This window comes from Thermobia domestica, chromosome 1 (genome assembly GCF_964235325.1).
Source record: "Thermobia domestica chromosome 1, izTheDome1.hap1.1, whole genome shotgun sequence".
Taxonomy (NCBI): domain Eukaryota; kingdom Metazoa; phylum Arthropoda; class Insecta; order Zygentoma; family Lepismatidae; genus Thermobia; species Thermobia domestica.
Window position 1 is genome coordinate 385,105,967 of NC_137454.1, and position 22,295 is coordinate 385,128,261.

Consider the following 22,295-nt stretch of genomic DNA (forward strand, 5'->3'; position numbering starts at 1 on the left):
CCAAAATGTTATTATTTTCATTCCATATGGTTCCTAATAGGTTAACTGACAATGTATATCAAAATCACATTGTTTATGCTGTACCGCCACAGAATGGTAAAAACATATATTTTTGTTTCACTGGCGAAAGAAATATATAAGAATAACTCTTATTAATACATGTATATTTTATTCTTCCTATAGGAGCATCACTCGTACATGTATCACTGCTGCCAGGTCTCTCGATGCTTTTTTTTTTTTTTTTTTTTTTTTTTTGAGAGTGTATGTTGAGTATGTCAAATTCGCTTGAAGGATATCAACACTGACGCGCGCATATTAAGAGCGTCAGTTCGTAACTCGTTGAGCAGCGCAAGAATACACTACCAAACTGAAAGATAGTGCGCTTAGAACATTAAGTTTTTGCTTCATTATTTCACTAATAATGTATAATGGATAATCCATAGGTTAATTGAAACCACTATAAAGGCACTGATAATTATGCATGAGAGTAGCAAAATTCTTTCCCCTCTTTGGGCTGACGGGAAGAAGCAGGCCTGTCTGGGAAAATGAGGCACCTTTTGGATGACAAAATTCCTGTGCTTTTTTCTCCTCCAAATGTTAGCTGGTTGCGTTTTATTTATAAGAATCGGAGTGGAGAAATACGAGGATTGATTTAAAAGTTCGTCTATCCATATCGTTATAAATGATCACCACACATAAATAACTATTTTATTATGTATACATAAAAGTGTATTAATATGCAAACTTGAAGTAGGAATCTTATGTCAAATGTTCATATGCTGAAAACTTTGGCTCATATTGTAAGGTTTTATAGAGGACACGGCGGCTGAGTGGTAGAGCGCTCTTCCCTAGTGTGATGTGTTCCTGGTTCGATTTCCGGTCAGGCAAGTTTTGGTGTACAACTTGGTGTCCGTGGTGGTTTCTCTAGGTACTTTGTTTCTTCCCACGTTCTCATTCCACCAATTCTTTTATCAGCATTCATTTTCATTACTTCATCTCTCCTTAATTTTAGTCTTAATTTTCGTGGTCCAGAATGTCCTGCATTAGTAATCCAAGAATAAGTATAGCTGGTGTCACGTACCCGCCAGGAAGAACAAACGAAATTTCTGTTATCTTCAAGTGTTTAAAACAGTTTAAGATAGGAAATAACTAAAAAAAAAAAAAAAAAAAAAAAAAAAAAAAAAAAAAAAAAAAAACTATGCAACTGAATAAAACCTGACCCCGCATGCTAACACCCAACCTTTAAATAAATGGGTTCGATTCCCCGCCGGGGAGCCATGTTTCGATCTTTTAAAATATCGATTTTGATTCCTTAAAGAGACAATTTTTAGAGATACAACTTAATTGTTAACTTTGGCTATTGAAAAATTAATTTAGTTTGAACAAAATCTGGTTTATTGGTTGTTACACTTACAAAGTTAACAAATAATATAGTGGATTTTAGTGAATGTATTATCCCTTCACGGGATACCAATTTCGCTACCCAATTTGTAACTCATAGATCGGAGAAAAGGGGAAAATGACTTACACTATTGTTTTTAGTTCCATGCTGCAGGAAGGTCTGATCCTCAATCGCTTTGCAGTGGAGTGACCAGGTGAGAAGAGCGGCGATGAGAGTGAGATGACCCCGCTGCTCCCACACAGCTTTTTTATTTGGGAGTTTATCTTTGTTTTTTTCCTTTAGTTTAGTTATTAAAAACTACTTTGATAGTTATTTATCTAAAGGTTGGGTGTTAGCATGCGGGGTCAGGTTTTATTCAGTAGCATACTGGTTTCCATCGTTTTCAGTTATTTCCTATCTTAAACTGTTTTAAACACTTTAAGATAAAAGAAATTTCGTTTGTTATTCCTGGCGGGTACGTAACAGGGGAAAAGAGTTCTTGATGAAGCTTCCAGAGACTTGAAATCGTTTATTAATATATTGTTCTTTTCGGATAAGATTTTTTTTAATAAAATAAAAATGTAAATGAGTGTTTGGAAAGCGGAGTGAATGATGAGTGGAGTAGTTATAGGCTCAAACAAGGGGGTACACGTATAGGATCGTAATGTCTCTCCTATTTCTGAAGGGCGTAAATGAGTCATGGGAAAAGATTCTATATATATACGATGACGGTGTAACCGTATGTTCTGTGTGATGAGTTGTGTAGTGTGATACAGGTGGGTGGGGAGTTTGTGTGTACATAAGTATTAAGGATTGTTAGTGCGGATCAAAAGAACAGTAAAACATTTATTGGGCACAAAAGACTGGAGAGTGGATACATTTTAGGGTGTAAGTGAGGTTGAAAGAATCGTAAGTGCCAGAATGATGGAATATGTGAGTTGACTTTGTCATGGAATGTTGGATAGTTGTTTTGGTATCGAATTTAGAACAACTGTTACATTTGACCTGGCATTTCTTAGGTAGAGGGACGGAAAGTTTTAAGAAGCTGGTTATCGTAAAGATAGTTCTTGTAGGATGTGGGCCTTCGGTACATAATTTTGATGCAGGGTAGGAAAGCATTTTCGGTTTCAAATGACGTAATGAGTAAGATCATAAGTTTGTATACAGAATGAAGACTGGGATGGTATTGAGTGAGGAAATTCAAAATAGAGGATTTTTGCAGGGAGGACTTGCGCGACGGAATTGTTTACGGGTAAGGTTTCGGGTAGTACATGTATCGGTTCTCTAAATGGATAACGCATACAATATGGAGCATTTACTTGGTGGAGGTGAGAGCCAGCTATTGAAGTAGAGGTGCTATTGGTCATGTTTGATGTGTGCGTTAGTCTCGAGACAAGCGTTTTGAAATTTGAAATCTTCATCAAGGATGATGATATTTACGATCGACGTCATCTTTCTTTGATGTGGTCGTCTGACTTGAAAACTGGCTTCTGGAGACTAACTTGTACAATCCGCGGCAAAAAACCTGCAACATGAGCATATAAGTTTATTGTGAAATGACGAAGTCTTTTTGCTCCAAAATAAGTGTGCACGGGAGGAGGCCGACGTTTATCCTGGCGTAATTCGTTCCACTTAGACGCTGTGTTCATTCCCTGTGCTGTTAGGCGTAGTTTCACAATAAACTTACATCCTCATGTTGCAGGTTTTTTGCCGCGAATTGTACATCACATTTACTTACAGGAGTCGACATCTCTTGCCACGTTGTGACCATTTCAAACCTTCACTTCCCTAGAACCTGGTGATATAGGGGGGGGGGGGGGGATAAGGAATGCATATATAAGGATAGAAAAGGTAGGTTAGAAAATTAGTGAATTATTAACACATTATTATTATTATTATTACATAAAGAGCCTATGCGATGAAGACGACATTTCTGTAGGAGGTAGAATGATTAGATGTATAAGATTTGCAGATCATAGGGCGCTTGTTGCAGAATCTGAAAAGAAAATCAATAGAATGTTAGAAAACTTGAAGAAGGGCTTTGAAGAATAGGAGATGAAAATAAATGTTAGAAAGACAGAAGCTATGATGATTGGAACCAACAGTCAGTGTCAAATATAAAAGTGGGAGGGGATAAAATAGAACAGGTGACTAGGTTTCGATACCTGGGTAGTCATATTAGAGATGACATGAACTGCTAACTTGAAATAAAAGCAAGGATAGGAATAGCGAAAGAAGCTTTTAGGAGGAAGAAAAATCTATTTTGTGGGACATTGAATAAAGAGCTGAAAAAAAAAACTTATAAAATGTTTTGTGGAAACATGGACATTACGTAAAAGTGATGAAAAACGACTGGAAGCTTTCAAAAGTGGGTGTGGAGAAGAATGGGAAGAATTAGTTTGGTCGACCGGAAACGAATGAAAGGGTGTTAGAAATGGTTAAGGAGGAAAGAACACTTTTAGATATTATTGAGAAGAGAAAGAGAAACTGGCTGGGACATTGCCTAAGAAAAAACTGTATCATGAAAGACGTGCTAGAGAGTATGGTGGCAGGAAAGAGAGGGAAGGGGCGAAGGAGACTACAATTAATGAACGATATCAAAACAGAGAAATCGTACGTGAAGACGAAGAGGTTAGCCGAAGACCGTGGAGTATGGAAGCTTCTCAGCTGCTGCAAGTGGTCTGCCAATAATAACAGAATACCTATTATTATTATTATTATTATTATTATTATTATTATTATTATTATTATTATTATTACTTCGTTTCCTCTGGTGTGAAACAAATCATCTTGTAAAATCAGATTTTAATATTTCCGCATCTAGTATTACAATGAATAGGCCACTAGACTCCTGTTGATAAGGTCCTGGCTTGAGTGCAGCTTTAGACAGTATTTTACATTCAGATATTAATATTATATATTATACATAATTGTATATTAGTAAAATCCAAAATTTTATATTAATTCAAATTCTAAAATTTTAGCTGTTTTGTAACTTTGATATTATATGGTAGATTTGAACTTGAGCACTATTTTAACTTTCTGTTCTATTTTCTTTTGTTAATGATTCCACATCCGATCTATTCAAAAATCATCAGGCCCGCGATGTGAAGACTATTAACCGTACTTCCGGAATCATCTGTAATTACAGACGTGTTCAAATTATTAGACTCAAAATTCAGTTTCTGAATATTTTACTGTTCTTACAATATTACATCAGAAAACGCGTTTGAACTTAGTCCAAATTACTGCTCTGTAACTCTAATCTAGTTTCTTGTGGTCATGGCACATGCTTCTCAATATCAATAAAACAAATGCGTACGTGACATTCAAATTTAAATACTATACCTTGTGGTAGTCAGCGCCACCACATCGTCCCAGGCTTCTGACACGTCTCTGGATGGTTCCCAGTTTTCTCGCCAGATGGCAACACAGGATCCGGCCAAGGAGGCTGTATACATCAGAGTGAGGAGAGCCTTCTTCTTCACGTGGGACCCGAGAGGAGAACATCAACAGTGGCAGCAGCGGAAGGGTCGGAGCCCGTACCGAGGGGGCACCGGAGATCAGGCTCTGGAAGATGAAGTGCATGGAGTGAAACCAAGTGCGATGAGAATTATATACTCAGTTATTTTTTGTGAAGTACAATGGACAGCTGGATGTCATGATAAGTATCCTATCTACCTCATTATACCTGCACAGTCTGTATCCGATACTCATAAGTATTTTTATAAAATATATAGGAAATCTTTAAACCTCAATTCTTATTTAAAAATAATATTGGATACCACCTCACCACTCCACGCGCCATCTGCGCAACTAAGGAATATGCACCCTCACATTTGCTCGAGCGTAAATGGGACGGTGACAACCTGTGTGTGTATCTGAATTGGAAACAAAAAATGAAATGGGAAACTTGCAAGAAAACGATCTCTCACACAAAGATTAATATTTCGTATGAAATCCGTTATTCTTTATTAAGTCTTGTATCCTTTGTAGCATACTATATACGAATTCAGTACATTTTGACTTAAATTCAGTATTATAATATCACAAATTGTTGATCTCGATCAATTGATGTTTCGTTGTAATATGCTTCTTCTTTAGCTTTTCCTTCATGAAGCTCCAAGGGTTTTCAATCGGGTTCATATCAAGACTACTGTCCGGCCACGGAAGAACACTAGTTTCGTTGTTCTCGAAGAATTGTATCATAGTTTTGCACCGGTGGCGTGGGGCTTCATCATATATAAAGATGAAGTGTGCGTCATCAAACCAGACTGCAGTCTGGGGAAGAAGTTCTTTTTGAAGAACTTGTAGGTATTGGTCGTGCTTCATTGTTCCCTCTTTTATATTGTTTTCCAGGCCCAGACAGACATCACATCCCAAACCATGTCCGAAGTAGGATACTTCACGGTTTGTTGGAGCCATTCCAACTTGAATTCCCCCCAGATCGACGTCGCACATGTTGTGAACATTCATCAAACAAGAAGACACATGATTCATCACCGAAACACACTATTCTCTAATCATCAGCAGTCCAATGTTCTAGGCCTCGTGCCCATTCGAGGCTCTTCTTTGACATGATTGGAGTAAATTTTGCTTTCTTGGCCTGAGCGCTTTTATTCCATCAGCACAAAAAATCCTTCGAATATTTTCAGGCGAAACATCTACACCATACTCAGCCATTTTTATGATTAAGTCTCTAGAAGTTGCGTTTCTATTTCCCAGAGCCAATCTTTTTAGTGTTCTGATACTTCTTAGCGATAGCTTTGGTTTTCACCCACATTTCCCAACCCTATTTTGCTGATAGATATGCTTCTAGCTTATTGCAACGGAGATTTTACTCACAGATTTTTGCCCTACCCCAACTTCACTAGCAATTTGTTGTATATATCTTCCTTCCGCCAGAAGTGTTTTGACGGCTTCCACTTTATGCGGAGAAAGGGCTCTGGCTTTTCCCATTGTGCCGCGATTACAGGACTTCACAGAATAAAAGATTAATACACAAAACACGTCACGATCACTTTAAATTGGCCCATTCGAACTGTTGAACGCTTTGAATGTCGTAATTGCTTAGGACTGCAACCATAATACTTCAGTTTGTAACTTTTTGATAGAAACCACAATAGCTGTCTACAAGAGAAATACCACTTTCAGAATTCCCTCCCCTCTATTAATGCCAACTGCTGTTCAACGGTGATATCACCACTTCAACTGTACAGTAAACAAATGAAGGATCTGGTGGTTTAACCATTAAATTACATGTTCTAGAACTCCGAAATTAGGATTGCAACATCAACTTTGCATTTTTCGAGCGTGAATCTAATAATTTGAACATGTCTGTATTTTAACAACACAATGAGTATCAGAAACATATACAGTGAAAAATTAAGGAATGAGAAACAACGATCAGATAGCCCCATATATTTATGCACTAGGAGAGTCAAAAATTCTGTTTAATTGAAGCGAACTTCAGCCATCCGACTACACTGGCATTTATACATCTCTCTGTTCATCTATCCCATCTGTCTGTCTGTTGTGTGATAAATTTCGTTAAATTTATCTAAATATAATGTAACCTGACATATGCATTCCTTCAGCCATGGGAAATAAAAGTCTGTTTAAGATTGAAGCTTGTAAGGAATAAGAGGATAAATCCATCGCATATTATAAGTATGAACTTATATGTAAAATAATGATAAAACAGTTTTTGATGCTGAAGTTAATCTATTTTGACCCAATATGGTGTATAATTTTAGGTTTATTTCCGTGGTGTTCTATGTAGAAAAAATGAAAAGAAAATATTTATGGTTTGTTCATGAAAGACAATGCATTGAAAAGAATATTTTTCTAACATAGTTGTTAATTTCAGGACAAAGAGAGATTTAATGCTGGCAAGTTAGTTTCCTTACAAGGAAAATATGGCGAATTATTTCTCCGTAAAGATTTTGCAGAAGATACAATAAATTATGAATTCGACTTAAGTAAACCAATTCCGATTCAAGTTCCGGTGAGGATTTTACATGGAGTTCAGGTAAGTACAATACAATAGTTAAACAATGATCTGTAACTGTGCATGTGCTTCATTGTCCCATTTTGTTAAAACTTCATATAGGGTTGAGAGGAAAAAAAATCTTCGGGATATACTCATTTCCTACTCTTTTTGTACGTACAGTCATGATAAAAATAATTGAGCTGTGGGTAGTGTCTTTTGATATGTAGTCTTGGAAGAAAAACATGGAAGGGATAAGCAATTACGACAGAGGTAACCTTGACAAGAATTGATAATGAAAAGGGCGTGATAGTGTTATAAAGTGGCAAAATCTACATAGGTTAGTTATATTGTGAAGTGATGTTTTGATAGTGGATAAACTACAAATGAAGGGGAAGGGGAAAAAACAAGGTATGTCCATGCATGTGCTTTATCGGGTGCTTTGTCCTATCTGTTGGTGACTCTTGGTACTATTTGATTGTATATGCCATGCATGCGTAGATGTAGAAATGTCCAGGTAAAAAGGAACAAAAGATTTGACTAACCCTATTTTCTTACGCGGTTTTCAATATTAAAACGCCACTTTCTCGAAAATGCAGTTTTGTGACATTCCTTCTTTTTTCCCTTACCTTTCAAATTGTTTTTAGATTATTTAGATATTGTGCTACTTTTACATATATTGGCCATAATATCATAATTTCGTTTTATGTAATGTTAATTAAAGACCTATAAATATGAAAGTTCAATATATTAACCATTTCTCAAACTTGAAGCGACTGAGAATGAAAATATTTTCGCAGGAACATGTATATTGGCACAGAAAAGTTAGTCATATGATTTAGCCAACATACACTGGTCTAGTGGCTACCCTGCATACGTTTGATGAACGGGTTACCGGGTTCGATTTCCAGTGGGAGAACCTGAAACTTTTAAACTCATTACGTTGTTTAGAGGTTCACATCTCATAACCTCAATCCGAAAGCGATGCTAAACTCGATCCAACTAATCGTTGGCGTGACTATTTTTTTAGAACCTAGATACGATTCTCGTGTTCGGAATTATACGTGCTACAATGTATTTTGTCTTTGTCTTTTGTCTTTTTTTTCTTTCTTCTTTTTTTTACCTATAAGCGTGAAACAAAACATCCCAGCATGCATTATTCTGAACACGAGAAACCATGGTACTGACGATCTCTAACACTTCCGACTTCCCGCCGAAGCATTCCGTGTTCAGTGCTGTCATGGCTTATCTTTACCTGGAACCTGACCTGTCTTAAAGTCGGAGCATGTCTGAAAATTCTGTTGAGAGCATGTCTGGAAATTATACCTTGTAGAGAATCTCCTGCACACCCATTACACGTTGATGAAATATGCATCTTTAGGTTGCGTATATATGGCTTACTTTGCACTATGGACTGCCACTTCACGGTTTCTCAAATTCGAAACATTCTCTCAATTTCACATGTTGAAATTTAGCTTTATCACAATTTTGGACTGCTCTAGCTCTGAAATTATGCACTTTTCCCCACATGTCAATATGAACTTCACTCTTATTTTGATGTGAGGAATTACCTCTTACAGTTTGTCGGTATAGTTCACTAACACTCTGTATGTATGTATATTCTACATTGTGTATGGGGGGGAGGGGGCACTAATCCACTATTCGTTTTGTGCGTTGAAAATAAAAACTAGATCCTTGCAAGTTCTGATATTTTGTGTGTGAAAAATTATAGAAACAATAACACGGACTAAAAACTAATATTATCTAATCGTTATTAGTATTTCTGATTCTGCATTTTTATTGTAAATACTCTTGTTTCGAAGGAAAATTAGTTCCGTAGCAGCTCCCCCGTGAAAAGGAAGAAATATAGGAATTTTAATTGGATTTCCCTAAAAATTGAAGCTCTTTACGTTTAGAGATTGTTTTAAAGAGACTTGCTTAGATGCAAGAAGTAAAAACACCGTTAGTATTAGTCAACTTATTCCAACATTAAAAACCTTGAGAAAGACACAACTGTAAATTTTGAAAGGGATGGTTCTGTCACTGTAAAATTTATGAGCATTTTAAAGAAAAATTTTAGTGAAAACCTTGGAAATCAGATAATTGCAAGCTAAACTGTATTACTTTAAGCTAAACTGTAATAGTAACTATTGCGCTCTTATAGTGATTAAAAGTTGTTTGAATTTTGTGCTTATTAAAAGATTAATAAGATAGATTTCTTTCCCTGTGACAGGATCCTGATGTCCCGTTCAAACAGTCCTTATCGCTGATGACTGCTTTGGAGAGCACTGATGTAGATGTAATTTACAGGAAATGTGGAAAACATCAGATGTCGGAACCACAAGACATTCAACTCCTGTTGACAACTCTTGAAGAACTATTAGACAAATCACTAGAAACACCTTCAAAGCTTTAGGATATTAAATGAATAACTGTTTAAAGCTAACTTGTTATGATTAACAAATATGACAACGAAACGGTTACTGTTGTGGTTACAAAAAGATGTTTGGTAGGGTTGTGTTTGCTTATTTGTCTATTAACGTGACGTCACTTGATTGTAAAAAAAAGGAACAGAAAACGATCAATGAGGCTCCCGTTGACTAACTCAGTTATGTTCACATCAAGATATAACATTATACTGCTTTTCGTATGCAGTAGATATATATACAGAGGAATGATATCCAAGTGCTGCTGGCACTGAGTTGCAAGCGCGCGAACTAAGATAGCTCAAACAATTAAAAAAATATGTTAATACTTTTTTAAACTTCCAGTATTAACCCATTTATGAAACAAGGAGCAAAGAAAGAAGTGAAATGAAAGTAATCGTGATTCACGTAGTTTCAAAAGGATTAGTACACCAACTTATAAATACGATTCATTTTGCAAAACACATAATTAAGAGCTCACGTGTACAGGTCTTCCAAAAGATAAATGAAAGATCATAGTTTTGAAATATAATCTTCAGAGGTCACACTGAGAAGATAGGAATTTAAAAAGTACTTACGCAACTTCTTTTAAGGGTACGTGTAACAAGCGAAATACGTCATAAATATCTTCAACTGTTTATAGGTCATTATGGGATTCTCTATAATAATATACACAAACAAAACTCACTGAGCACTTTCAATGATTTATAGGTCATCAATACGCATTTTTAGAAAATACACAAGTACTTTTAATCGTCCTTTCGTAGATCATAGTTTGAGTTTCTTCAATATTACACATAAACAAAATACACTATGAATAAACAAACACAAAAGTACTCTTCTTGCTTTTTTTTCTAAACTGTTGCAGGAATACAACAGTGTAGAAAACAGCAAGATAGAGTCTTCAGGCAACTTATATTAACAATACACTATTAATGCGTTTGATCGTTTATAGGTTGTTACTGGGTTATCTTTAACAATATACATAACAATATCAATGAGCACTTTCCATTATTTATAGGCCATTATTTGATTTTCTACAATATTCATTACTAGCGTTGTATTCGGCGGATACTTTCGACCGTTTATAGGCCATCATCTGGTTTTCATTAACAGTATTCGTAATAAGCGAACTTTCAGAGGATACTTTCGATCGTTTATAGGCCACCGTCGGATTTTCTTAACAATATTCATAACAAGCTATGTATTCGGCGAATACTTTCGTTCGTTTTTAGGCTGTTGTCGGATTTTCTTTCACAATATTCATAACAAGCTATGTATTTGGCGAATACTTTCGTTCATTTTTAGGCCATTGTCGGATTTTCTTAACAATATGCATAACAAGCTATGTATTCGGCGGATATTTTCGATCGTTTATAGGCTGTCGTCGGATTTTCTTTCACAATATTCATAACAAGCTATGTATTCGGCGAATACTTTCGTTCGTTTTTAGGCCATTGTCAGATTTTCTTAACAATATTCATAACGCTATGTATTCAGTGGGTACTTTCGAATGTTTGTGGGCCATTGTCGGATTTTCCGTAACAATATTGAGATCAAAATGTACATTGCTGCATTAAATACTTGGATCAGTGATGGACTGTCATCGGACTTGTAACAATGCACATTAAAAAGAAACGAAGTATTATGATAACTGATCATTTTAATCAAACACACTTAGAAAATATTAGTATATAGCAAATCATGTTAACATATCAGACACAATAATGTACATACTTTTTCTTATTTTTATTATTACTATTTGATACCAGTCGTGTCTATTCTGACAGTTTATAGACAGTTGTTTTATTAAGTATATTAAGGAATCATATAATAAAGTTATAACGGTGAATTATTCCGCTAATGAAGATATCTTCATTATGAACACTCCGGAATTCTCGAGGTTAGCTTTCCGAGTTATTGCGAAGTTAATATAAGCATCCGATGCAACAAGTGCTAGTGTTGCTTATCTAGACTGTATGCTAAGTTGTTACAAATGATTAAGTAATCTAAATAGCCATCTTGAGCTTGAAATTGGCTTCGATAGTTCAAAAAGTACCAATAATGAAGTTCATGAGCTTAGGAATGAAATTCTAAGGATGTAAATGAATGAGGTTAACAAATAAACTTAATCTTTTCAATCCTTATACGACCCATGGTACGTTTTCGTGCCAAAATGCAGTGTTGTCTTTAACCACTTATTTAGGTACTATAACAGGCATTTAAGCCAGGTTTTCTTTTTTTTTATTATTGGTCAAGTCAGACATGGACCAAAGAACACCCCCAGATGCGTTTTGGGACCAGATGGTCAACTTGGCGGCGCCAAATGACGGGGGGGGGGGGGGGGTACATCACATTTTTTCTTGAGGCAATTTTCAAATATTTTTCTCGCCCTTAGCTTTCAAGATATCATATTAAAATTTTGCATACGCATTGTGTACACCTGTATTTGTCAAAAATTTTTGAAATCTGTACGTCAACCCGGGCTTAAAATTTCAAAAAGGGAATTTTTTCGGAAAATTTCCTGAATTTTTCCTAATTTTCTGATTCGGGTACATGATATGGGCATCTTAGTGGGTACCCTTTGAAAGATTGCTTTATTCTGAAGAGAAGAAGGTATGAACCATGATCCTACGATAAATAGCAATGAAGCAGTACCTGCTTGAAGTCTAAAATGTAACTAAAAAGCCAGGATCGTGTAAGGGTTAATAATATAAAATTACTCAAATAGCATGATTATTATATTGTATACGGCAAAATCTGCTAAAATCAATTTGTTCAAGTTGGATGTTCGGTTGTTATTGATTATAGATAAACCTTGATGTTATTAATTTGAGTTATTGTTATATTTTATGTTTTAATATGCAAACAGCAGTTGGAAATAACAGTTGTAAGTTTCATGAATTCACATATTTCATTATCCAGTGAGTATATCGATAGCTTATTCTACGAAACTCATAAGATATCAAAACGAAGTCTCTCCCTTCCACATTTTGAAATTTGCCAAACTTAAATATTGTTGTTCCTTTTACCACCATTAACATACGGAAGTTTAGAATGTATTTAAACACGTAAAAAGACTTGAATTAATTGTATCTTTCATAATAGCCCATATATATATTTTTGTAATCTTTGTCAATGTAAGTGTATTGGTGTGAGTTCAGTAACGATATCTGTAGTATACTTTTTTTGATAGCTGGGTATTGTGAAATAGTGTTGGAATGGCAAAGCTTGCCTCCTGGATGAATGACAATTTTAACCATCGACAAGGCTGGAAATAGTAAAAATAACCACCGTATTTATACGATAATTTCATTTTTCGTTTAAGTATAACACACACAATCTGCTGAACACGATAGTAGAGTGCTAAGATGATTAACCGAGGCTTCAAATGATTAGAAAACCAATACGTGGTTATTAAACTTTGTTTTAAAGAGAGAAACTACATCCAAAATATTAGTGTTCTGTAGTTTTTTTCTCTCTCTTTCAGGTAAAGGAAATTAAGCATACTGTGCTATCTTAGAAATGTTACCCGTTGAATAGCAATAAATAATTAATTATATATAGTAAATCATCTTGTATGACGGAAATAAAACTGTGACCAGCATGGCATTTCATTACTACTTCAGATAATATATTTGGCGTGGGAGACCCGAGTTCGATTCCCGGCGGGAGCTCATGTGGTTCGGATTCCACGTTAATAAGTAGGTCCACGTCTCATATAGCCTCGTTGCTGAAAGGGACGATAAACTAAAATCAACACAACTCAATTCAGATAATATATACGAGAGACAATCAAAAAGTTTCCAGAATTCTGTTGTAGCTCTTCATTACCACAGTATAAGTGAACATTTTCTTAATCGCCTTCAAAGTTGACACCTTCGGAGCACTTGTTCCACCGCACCTGTGATTGGTGGAAACACCGACGAAAAGACCTCTTTGGGTATCTTCCAAAGTTCAGGCAAAGGTTTTGATCTCGTGTACAGTGGGTACCTTTGAGGTCCACATTTAGCTTTGGGAAGAGCCAAACATTTGATGGTGTAAGGCTATCAGTCTCGGAAGCAGATTTCCCCAATTTGCACATGTTTGTGGTTGCTCGAACTGCGACAATGTGCCAACTGATCACCACTCCACTCCTCTATCTAGCTTCATTATTCGTACACTGCCTGTTAAGACGTGTTCACACTTGTCAGATTTATAATTAGGCAACCTAAGGACTGTATTGCACAAGATTCATTGTGATTTCATCACAGATGCCAGAACAACATTCTGGAAACTGTTTCAGTGCCTCTCTCTATATATATTAATGATTGATAGTGAGATTAGTAGTGGCTAAAAGGAACAGCAAATGACTTCTTAGTACATACACTAAGTAAGAGTGGAGTGCAATGGAAAATTTAAATTTTAAATTACGGTGTATAACACACAAATTTTCCTGCCTGAACCTGCATTTGTTTTTCTCTTGTGAAACATTTGTTTTTCTCTTGTGAAAAAGGAGGAACGTACGGGAGTTTGTTTTGGTTGCCTATCAGCTTAATTGGAATTTAGAGTAGCTCCTTTGTTGTATACATTTCTTTATGGAAAATTGACTTAAGATTAAATATATTTTAAATTGTATTGATTTAAAACATTATATTGAAAAACTTTACCTACATATTTTCAAAACTACGCTGCGACTTTTTACAGTAATTAGTAATTCCCGTGATTTACTACTTATTATATTTAGTCACAGTTGACTTTCATATTTGAAGTTGTTACGCAATCCTGCCACAGAAAGAATAAAGTGGCATGTAAGAATGGTTAAATTGCTTGTTTTTAGTCTTCTAAACAATCTTCTGTCGTTTATATAGATGAGAACTCCATTGAAGGAACGACAAACACAATGGAAGTCTTTTTATATGGTTCAGTAGTGTAACTTCCATTTTGTACAATCATGCTTAATAAAGGTGTAATTCTTTCTGCAGTTAACAAGTTTTCTAGGCAAAACAATACGCTAAAGACTGAATAACAAATTTGAGATAAAAACAAAGGAAACTGCACCTTAAAATTTTATAATTTTGCATTTTATAAAATATACGTTAGAATGGCGAGAAGTTTGAAGATGGTTATACACATGATTGTAATGCTAAATTAATTTAAATTGAACCAAGTTTTGAAGTATTCAGTGGTGTGACATTAAACTGATTTTATAGAGGTTATTACATGCCATATAAAATAATGTTGAACTATTTTTATAAACTAGCTAATATCGTATACATGTGAAAGAAAATTTTGTATGTCTTTTTTAAAAATATTCGTGATGTATGTTCACATTATTTTGAAAAAAAAAAAAAGCTTTTTTATTGTTAATTGTTTATTTGAAAGAACTTTATCAAGAATTTTATAATGCCTATTTTTGTTGGATACTTTGTTATTTCTTGAAATAAATTTGTTAAAAATGGGATATGGTTCGTTTAATTTTTTTAAATTATTATGATAATATATAAATGTCAAAGCTCAGAATATAGAAATATGTAGTTAGTATGAATCCCAAATATAACTTAAAAGTAATGTAAGTGTGTTACGCCCAGTTGAACTAATTATTCGCCCTTAATACCAGTGAACATAGAGAAGATTAAACAGATAGTAACGATTTGTAATTTGAGACACTTTTAATCAAAGATTCTGAATATCGATATATAATATTACAATACAATTTGCATAGTAAGAAATACACAGAAGAAGTAAAATATAATGTAAAACAACCGTGAAAAAGCACCACTGAATTACCCTCGTAATTATGTGTCACGCATAGCTGGCTGGGCTATTTTTTGATTGCTTATTTACTTATAGCCTGCTTAATCTTTATAGCCATGACATTGTACTGATACCTCATTGTCTTACCTTATATTTTCAAGGAGGGCATATTGTTGGCGCATCCGTGAGAATAGTGTGACGTGTCCTGGAATCGCGAGCTTCCGTGTCAAATGTCATGTAAGCATAAAGTCTAAAATAAAGAAAGTAAAGGTCACCCCTCACCTTCCCTCTTTCGAGACAGGTCATGAAGCCCCAAGCACAGTGTGTGGAGGGGAAAGCTTCACATTTTCTTGACTTCCGCACTCATGGTTGTGATGTAGTCAGTATTACGCTTTGGCCCTGACTTCCACCAGATTCCGCCATTTTAAAGAGGCTGGGTGAAACCCATTGGAATGAAGATAGAATGAGAAAATTTCCAGCTCCCATCGGGAATCAAACACACGTCGTCCAGCAGGCAGGTAGATATTTTACAGACTACTCTACCGTGACGAGCACACAGTGTGGAAGATTAAACTTCTGCCACGAAACCTAGTAGTGGCTGAAAAACGAAGTTCTCTTGTAGGAACAGAAGTTCGAACGTACACGCACCACTACATGGATACTTTGTTTCCATCAAAAGTGCGGCGAATACTTTATATTAAAAAAATATTCATGGAAGGATTGTTATCGCCTTGCCTTTTCTACCATTCGCGAATTCCACAAAAAGACTATAGCACAGCCAAACAATGGAAGCATGTCAAGTAGTCTGATGAATTTATCTTTATTCTTCACGTTTGAAGAACACCGTTAGAGGTCTAGAATTCAGACCGTTCTTTTCCTACTGTCAGTTGTGAGGAGGTTCTGTCATGGCGTCGACGGTGTCATATCATTGGCTCAAACATAGTTTCGTACAGGCGATGTGACCTATCAGAATGGCACAACTCCAAGTCATACTTCAGGGAATTTCCAAGTATTGTTTGAGAAGTATCAGCAGGAACTAACATGCTTCTCTCGGATTTGAGCATAATTCAAGACCTCGGTGCAAGAAGGGAATAGCTCCTTTTTTTTTTTTTTCGATTTTGTGTTTTACACTGAAATATATGAAGAAAAATATTCTCATTCAGTCTGTACAGGAACGGTACAGCTCCAACCAATATTCTATAAAATATTAAAGAAAAGGAGCAGTGCAGGTCTGGCTAGGTCGGCTGCTCGGCGATCGCCGAGGGCCCGAAGGGCCCCAGAGCCTTTGGGAGGGCCCGGATGCATAGGAAAATAAATATTTAAAACTTAAAAAATAATTATCAGATGTTTAGAATACAAAAACAGAATTAACTACTGATAATTTTAAAACACAACAACATAGTTTAAGGTAATGCTTGAAAACCAGTCAAAAAACAACCAGTACCGATTTACACATAATGTAAAACGGCAAAATATGATTATTAAGGGTTTAAAAGACAGCATAATATATAGTGTCATGATAGATACTACTCAAGGTATAGCAGTGATGAACCAAGTAACCGTTTGTGTTCGTTATGTTGTACAGGGTAAAATCTATGAAAGACTTCTTGATTTAACTATAACAGAAGATACCTCTGGAGAAGCACTATTTGAACAATTACAATCATCACTTGAAAAGTTAAATATACCTCTTTTAAATATGGTTGCATGCTCTTTTCATGGAGCCAGTAATATGAAAGGGTGCTACAATGGTCTTCAAGCACATTTGGAGAAGGTAAACCCAGAAATCATATGCACTCATTGCATGGGACACGTTCTCAATTTAGTTATAGCAGATTCTACTGTAAAGTGCCTCCAAGCAGAACATTTATTCGGGCTTGTGAAAGAATCCGCTTGCTTTTTAAGCAATTCATACAAGGTAATGATCGCGTGGGAGAAATGTACAAAGAAACATCGTTCTGTGTGGGCAAAGCTACATTGATTGAAAAAAATAGGTGTTACTAGGTGGTGGAGCAAACACAAAGCTCTATCATCCATAATAGATTTACATGGTGATAATGTTGAATCTTCTAAATTCGTTACATTTTTGTCAGTATTGTTAGATATGTCAACAGGCAATTTCGATTGCAAAACAAAATTTACAGTGCGTTCCCTTCTAGGACAGTGGTGCAAATTCGAAATTTTGTTTCTAGCTGTAGTCATACTAGACATGTTTTCAGTTACTTCTGTGTCCATCTTTCTCCAAAGCAAGTCTTTAGACTATGCAAAGGCCTGGCAGTCGGTAGATGCATTATTACACGAAATTAGAAGAAAAAGAAATGACAAAATTTTAAAAGATTGCATGACAAATATAAATCCCTGGTTAAAGACATCAAAACTTATTTTAGGAATGGGGAAATTGATATAGAAGGTGATTTTCCAGAAAAAAGAATTCCCAAGGTGAAGAAAATGCCTTGTCAATAAGTTTCTGACGGATCTAGAAATTTGTCACATGACCAGAAATACAAAGCACTATACTTTAACATTCTCGATTATGCGAGTAAAAGTATAGAAGAACAGTTTGTACCCAACAAGACTCTACTGCTTGATTGTTCCTGGTTAGACCCAAAAAGGTACGAGGATATAGTTGCAATGGAGGTAGAAGATTTTCCAGATGATTGCTTGCAAACTGTTTCTCAATTAGCAAACGTGAATAGAAGTGAGTTGTTGTTAGAACTGAAACAGTTTGCAAGCCAGTATCGTAATTTGAGTACAGATTTTAGTGACAAGTCTGAAGAACCAGAAGAGAAAGAAGTGTGTAAATTTGTGAGAATTACAAGTAAGGATGGTGATGGTGATTTAGATGAAAGTGTGGCATCTGAAGATAGAAAGAAAAGGTCTGAAACTCAATGTGACACTAAAAGGAAATGTTTCAGATGTCTCTCATGTGCATTTCCCATTCTATATGAACTATCGTCACAGTCTGGATTATTTAGTAATTTATATACTGTATTTAAATATATAATGACCATTAGTAGTAGAAAATGGATCGATCTGGAACATATGAGAACAGTATGCGCACTTTTTGAGCACTTTTTAGGGGGTGTACTCGTTCTCTTTTATGACCACATTTTAGGGGGTGAACTCGTTCCCTTTTACGAGCACTTTTCCAACCCCTACGAACACATAGCAGAACATCAGACTACGTAACACATAGCAGAACAGATAACACATAAGAGTACGTAACATAACAAGGGTGTATTCATTCCCTTTTATGAGCATATTTTTCAACCCCTATTTTAACATAGGAGAAATTACACTGAGACTATGAACATACAGCAGAGCATAAGACTATGTAACATAGAAGAGCTAATACAAGAGTATGGCTTATTTTCCAACCCTTATTTTAACATAGCAGAAATTACAGTGAGAACACATAGCAGAGCATAAGACTACGTAACACACAACCACCTCCATTTTAGGGGTGGACTCGTTCTCTTTTATGAGCATATTTTCCAACCCCTACGAACACATAGCAGAGGTGTATTCGTTTTTAACCCCTTAGCATAAGAGTATGTAACATAGCAGTTACGAACACATAGCAGAGCAGATAATAAACACAACCACCTCCATTTTAGGGGTGTATTCATTCCCTTTTATGAGCATATTTTCCAACCCTTATTTTACCATAACAGAGACTACGAAACATAGCGGACATAGCACAGGAGGTGTATTCATTTTCTCCACCCTAAGTGAACATAGCAGAAATTACACTGAGACTACGAACACACAGCAGACCAGAGAATACATAAAATTCATTCCCTTTTATGACTACATTTTAAGGGGTGTACTCGTTCTCTTTTATAATTACTTTTGCAACCCCTATTTTACCATAGCAGAAATTACATAAGATTTTTTTTCAACCCTATTTTAAGACAATGAATACCTATGTAACATAGCGATTCGATACGCTCTTTGAACCGATTTGGATGAAATTCGGCATATGGGGATTTTCGATCATGCTGAGTACGAATATCATACTTATTTTTACCTGGGTCTTATAGTTTATGTGGGATACGCCCTTTGTATGACACTTAAAAACCCAATCACTCGTAAACGAAGCAACATATTAAGGTTCTGTTTCCTCATTTAGCAATTGGTCATCAACTAGTACAAGTTCCAAAATAGTGACCATCGAGATCAAAGGTCAAAGTACTTAAAACCCAATAACTCGGAAACGGAGCCAAGTATTGAGGTGCTCTTTCCACATTTAGTAATTGGTCATCAACTACTACAAGTTCCAAAATAATGATCATCGAGGTCAAAGGTCAAAATACTTAAAACCCAATCACTCGTAAACGGCGCCAAATATCGAAGTAGTGTTTCCATATTTAGTAATTGGTCATCAACTGCTACGAGTTCCAAAATAATGATCATCGAGGTCAAAGGTCAAAATACTTAAAACCTAATAACTCGAAAATGGATCCACATATTGAGGTGCCGTTTCCACATTTAGTAATTGGTTATCAACTACAAGTTCCAAAATAATGACCCTCTAGGTCAAAGGTCAAATATTTAAACGCAAATAACCCTTAAACAGAGCAACGTATTGAGGTGCTGTTTTCAAATCTAGTAATACGTCATCAACTATTACATGTTCCAAAAATAATGACCATCGAGGTCAAAGGTCAAAATACTTAAAACCTAATAACTCGAAAACGGAGCCAAATATTGAGGTGCTGTTTCCAAATCTAGTAATAGGTCATCAACTAGTACAAGTTCCAAAATAGTGACCATCGAGGTCAAAGGTCAAAGTACTTAAAACCCAATAACTCGAAAACGAAGCAACGTATTGAGATGGTGTTTCCACATTTAGTAATTGGTCATCAACTAGTACAAGTTCCAAAATAATGACCATCGAGGTCAAAGGTCAAAATACTTAAAACCTAATAACTCGAAAATGGATCCACATATTGAGGTGCTGTTTCCACATTTAGTATTTGGTCATCAGGTACCACATGTCTCAAAATAATGACCATCGAGGTCAAAGGTCAAAATACTTAAAAGTTAATAACTCGAAAATGGATCCACATACTCAGGTGTTGTTTCCAAATCTAGTAATACGTCATCAACTATTACATGTTCCAAAAATAATGACCATTGAGGTCAAAGGTCAAAATACTTAAAACCTAATAACTCGAAAACGGAGCCAAATATTGAGGTGCTGTTTCCAAATCTAGTAATAGGTCATCAAATAGTACAAGTTCCAAAATAGTGACCATCGAGGTCAAAGGTCAAAGTACTTAAAACCCAATAACTCGGAAACGGAGCCAAGTATTGAGGTGCTGTTTCCAAATCTGGTAATTGGTCATCAACTACTACAAGTTTCAAAAATAATGGTCATCGAGGTCAAAGGTCAAAGTAGTTAAAACCTAATAACTCGAAAATGAATCCACATATTGAGGTGCTGTTTCCACATTTAGTAATTGGTTATCAACTACTACAAGTTCCAAAATAATGACCATCTAGGTCAAAGGTCAAATATTTAAACGCAAATAACCCTTAAACAGAGCAACGTATTGAGGTGTTGTTTCCAAATCTAGTAATACGTCATCAACTATTACATGTTCCAAAAGTAGTGACTATCGAGGTCAATGGTCAAATATTTAAGCCTTAATAACTTTAAACAAAGCCTGTGTGATCTATTCAATTTTGTACAAAGCAGAAAAAAAGTGAAGAAGGAATAAATTTGAGTGGCTTATTTACTTTTGTATTAATGAGAAAGAAATCAAAGGAACACAATTTTAATTAGCGCAGAATTTCTGTACCTTTTTAGGCTATTCAAATGGATTAACAAGAAAGCAAGCAAAGATATGCCAGAACCAGAAAAAAATGAAGGTCCGTTTTAACTAGTTCAATATTTCTGTACAATTTTGTACTACTCAAATAAACGAAATTTTATTTTTGTATCAATCACAAGAAAATCAAAGAAGGGTCATTTTATACCTTTTTTGTGCTATTCAAATAATAGAGGGAACAAATTTCAGTGGTCTATTTTATTTTTTGTACCAATCAGAAGAAAAGCAAAGATATGCCATTTTAACTATTTAAACAAACGAAAGGATAAATTTGAGTGACCTATTCAATTTTGTACCAACGAGAAATACCATTTTGTACTACTCCAATAAACAAAGGAATACCAGTAAAAAAGAAGCGAAGATTAGGTGAATTATTTTCTTTTGTACCAACTGGAAAAGAGAAGAAGAGCTACTTTAACTAACTCAGAATTTATATACATTTTCTACTAATCAAATATACGAAAGAATAAATTTAAGTGACCTATTCAATTTTGTACCAATGAGAAAAGTCATTTAACTGGCTCAGAATTTTACTACTCAAATAAACAATGGAGTATTTAGTTTTGTACCACCGAGAAAAAGAAAGAAATTGCACCATGTTGGAGTATTCAAATAAACAAAGGACTTATAATTTGTGTCAACACAAAATCAATTAAACGAAGTAATGCATTTGAGTGAGCTATTTAATTTGAAAAACCGAAGCAGGATCATCTTATACCATTTTGTATTATTTCAACAAACAAAGGAATAAATTTATATTAACCAGAAAAAGCAAAAAAAGGACCATTTTAAAGTAGTCTGATAAACGAAGGTATAAATATGAGTGAGCTATTTAGCTTTGTACGAACCAGAAAAAAGTGAAGAAGGTTAATTTTATACCTTTTGGTGCTATTCAAATAATCGAGGGAATAAATTTGGGTGGTCTA

The 22,295-nt window shown here is 35.2% G+C and overlaps 1 protein-coding gene across 1 annotated transcript in view; it reads left to right on the plus strand.

Annotated features, from left to right (window-relative positions):
* The window catches only part of LOC145664907 (palmitoyl-protein thioesterase ABHD10, mitochondrial-like), a 29,155-nt gene extending 13,916 nt beyond the window's left edge, over nucleotides 1-15,239 (plus strand). The window contains exons 4-5 of the mRNA XM_081731993.1: nucleotides 7,251-7,412; nucleotides 9,604-15,239. Of these exons, the coding sequence (XP_081588119.1) occupies nucleotides 7,251-7,412; nucleotides 9,604-9,786 (345 nt within the window). The 3' untranslated portion in view covers nucleotides 9,787-15,239. The remainder of the gene's footprint in view (nucleotides 1-7,250; nucleotides 7,413-9,603) is intronic.
* The last annotated feature ends 7,056 nt before the right edge of the window (nucleotides 15,240-22,295 follow it).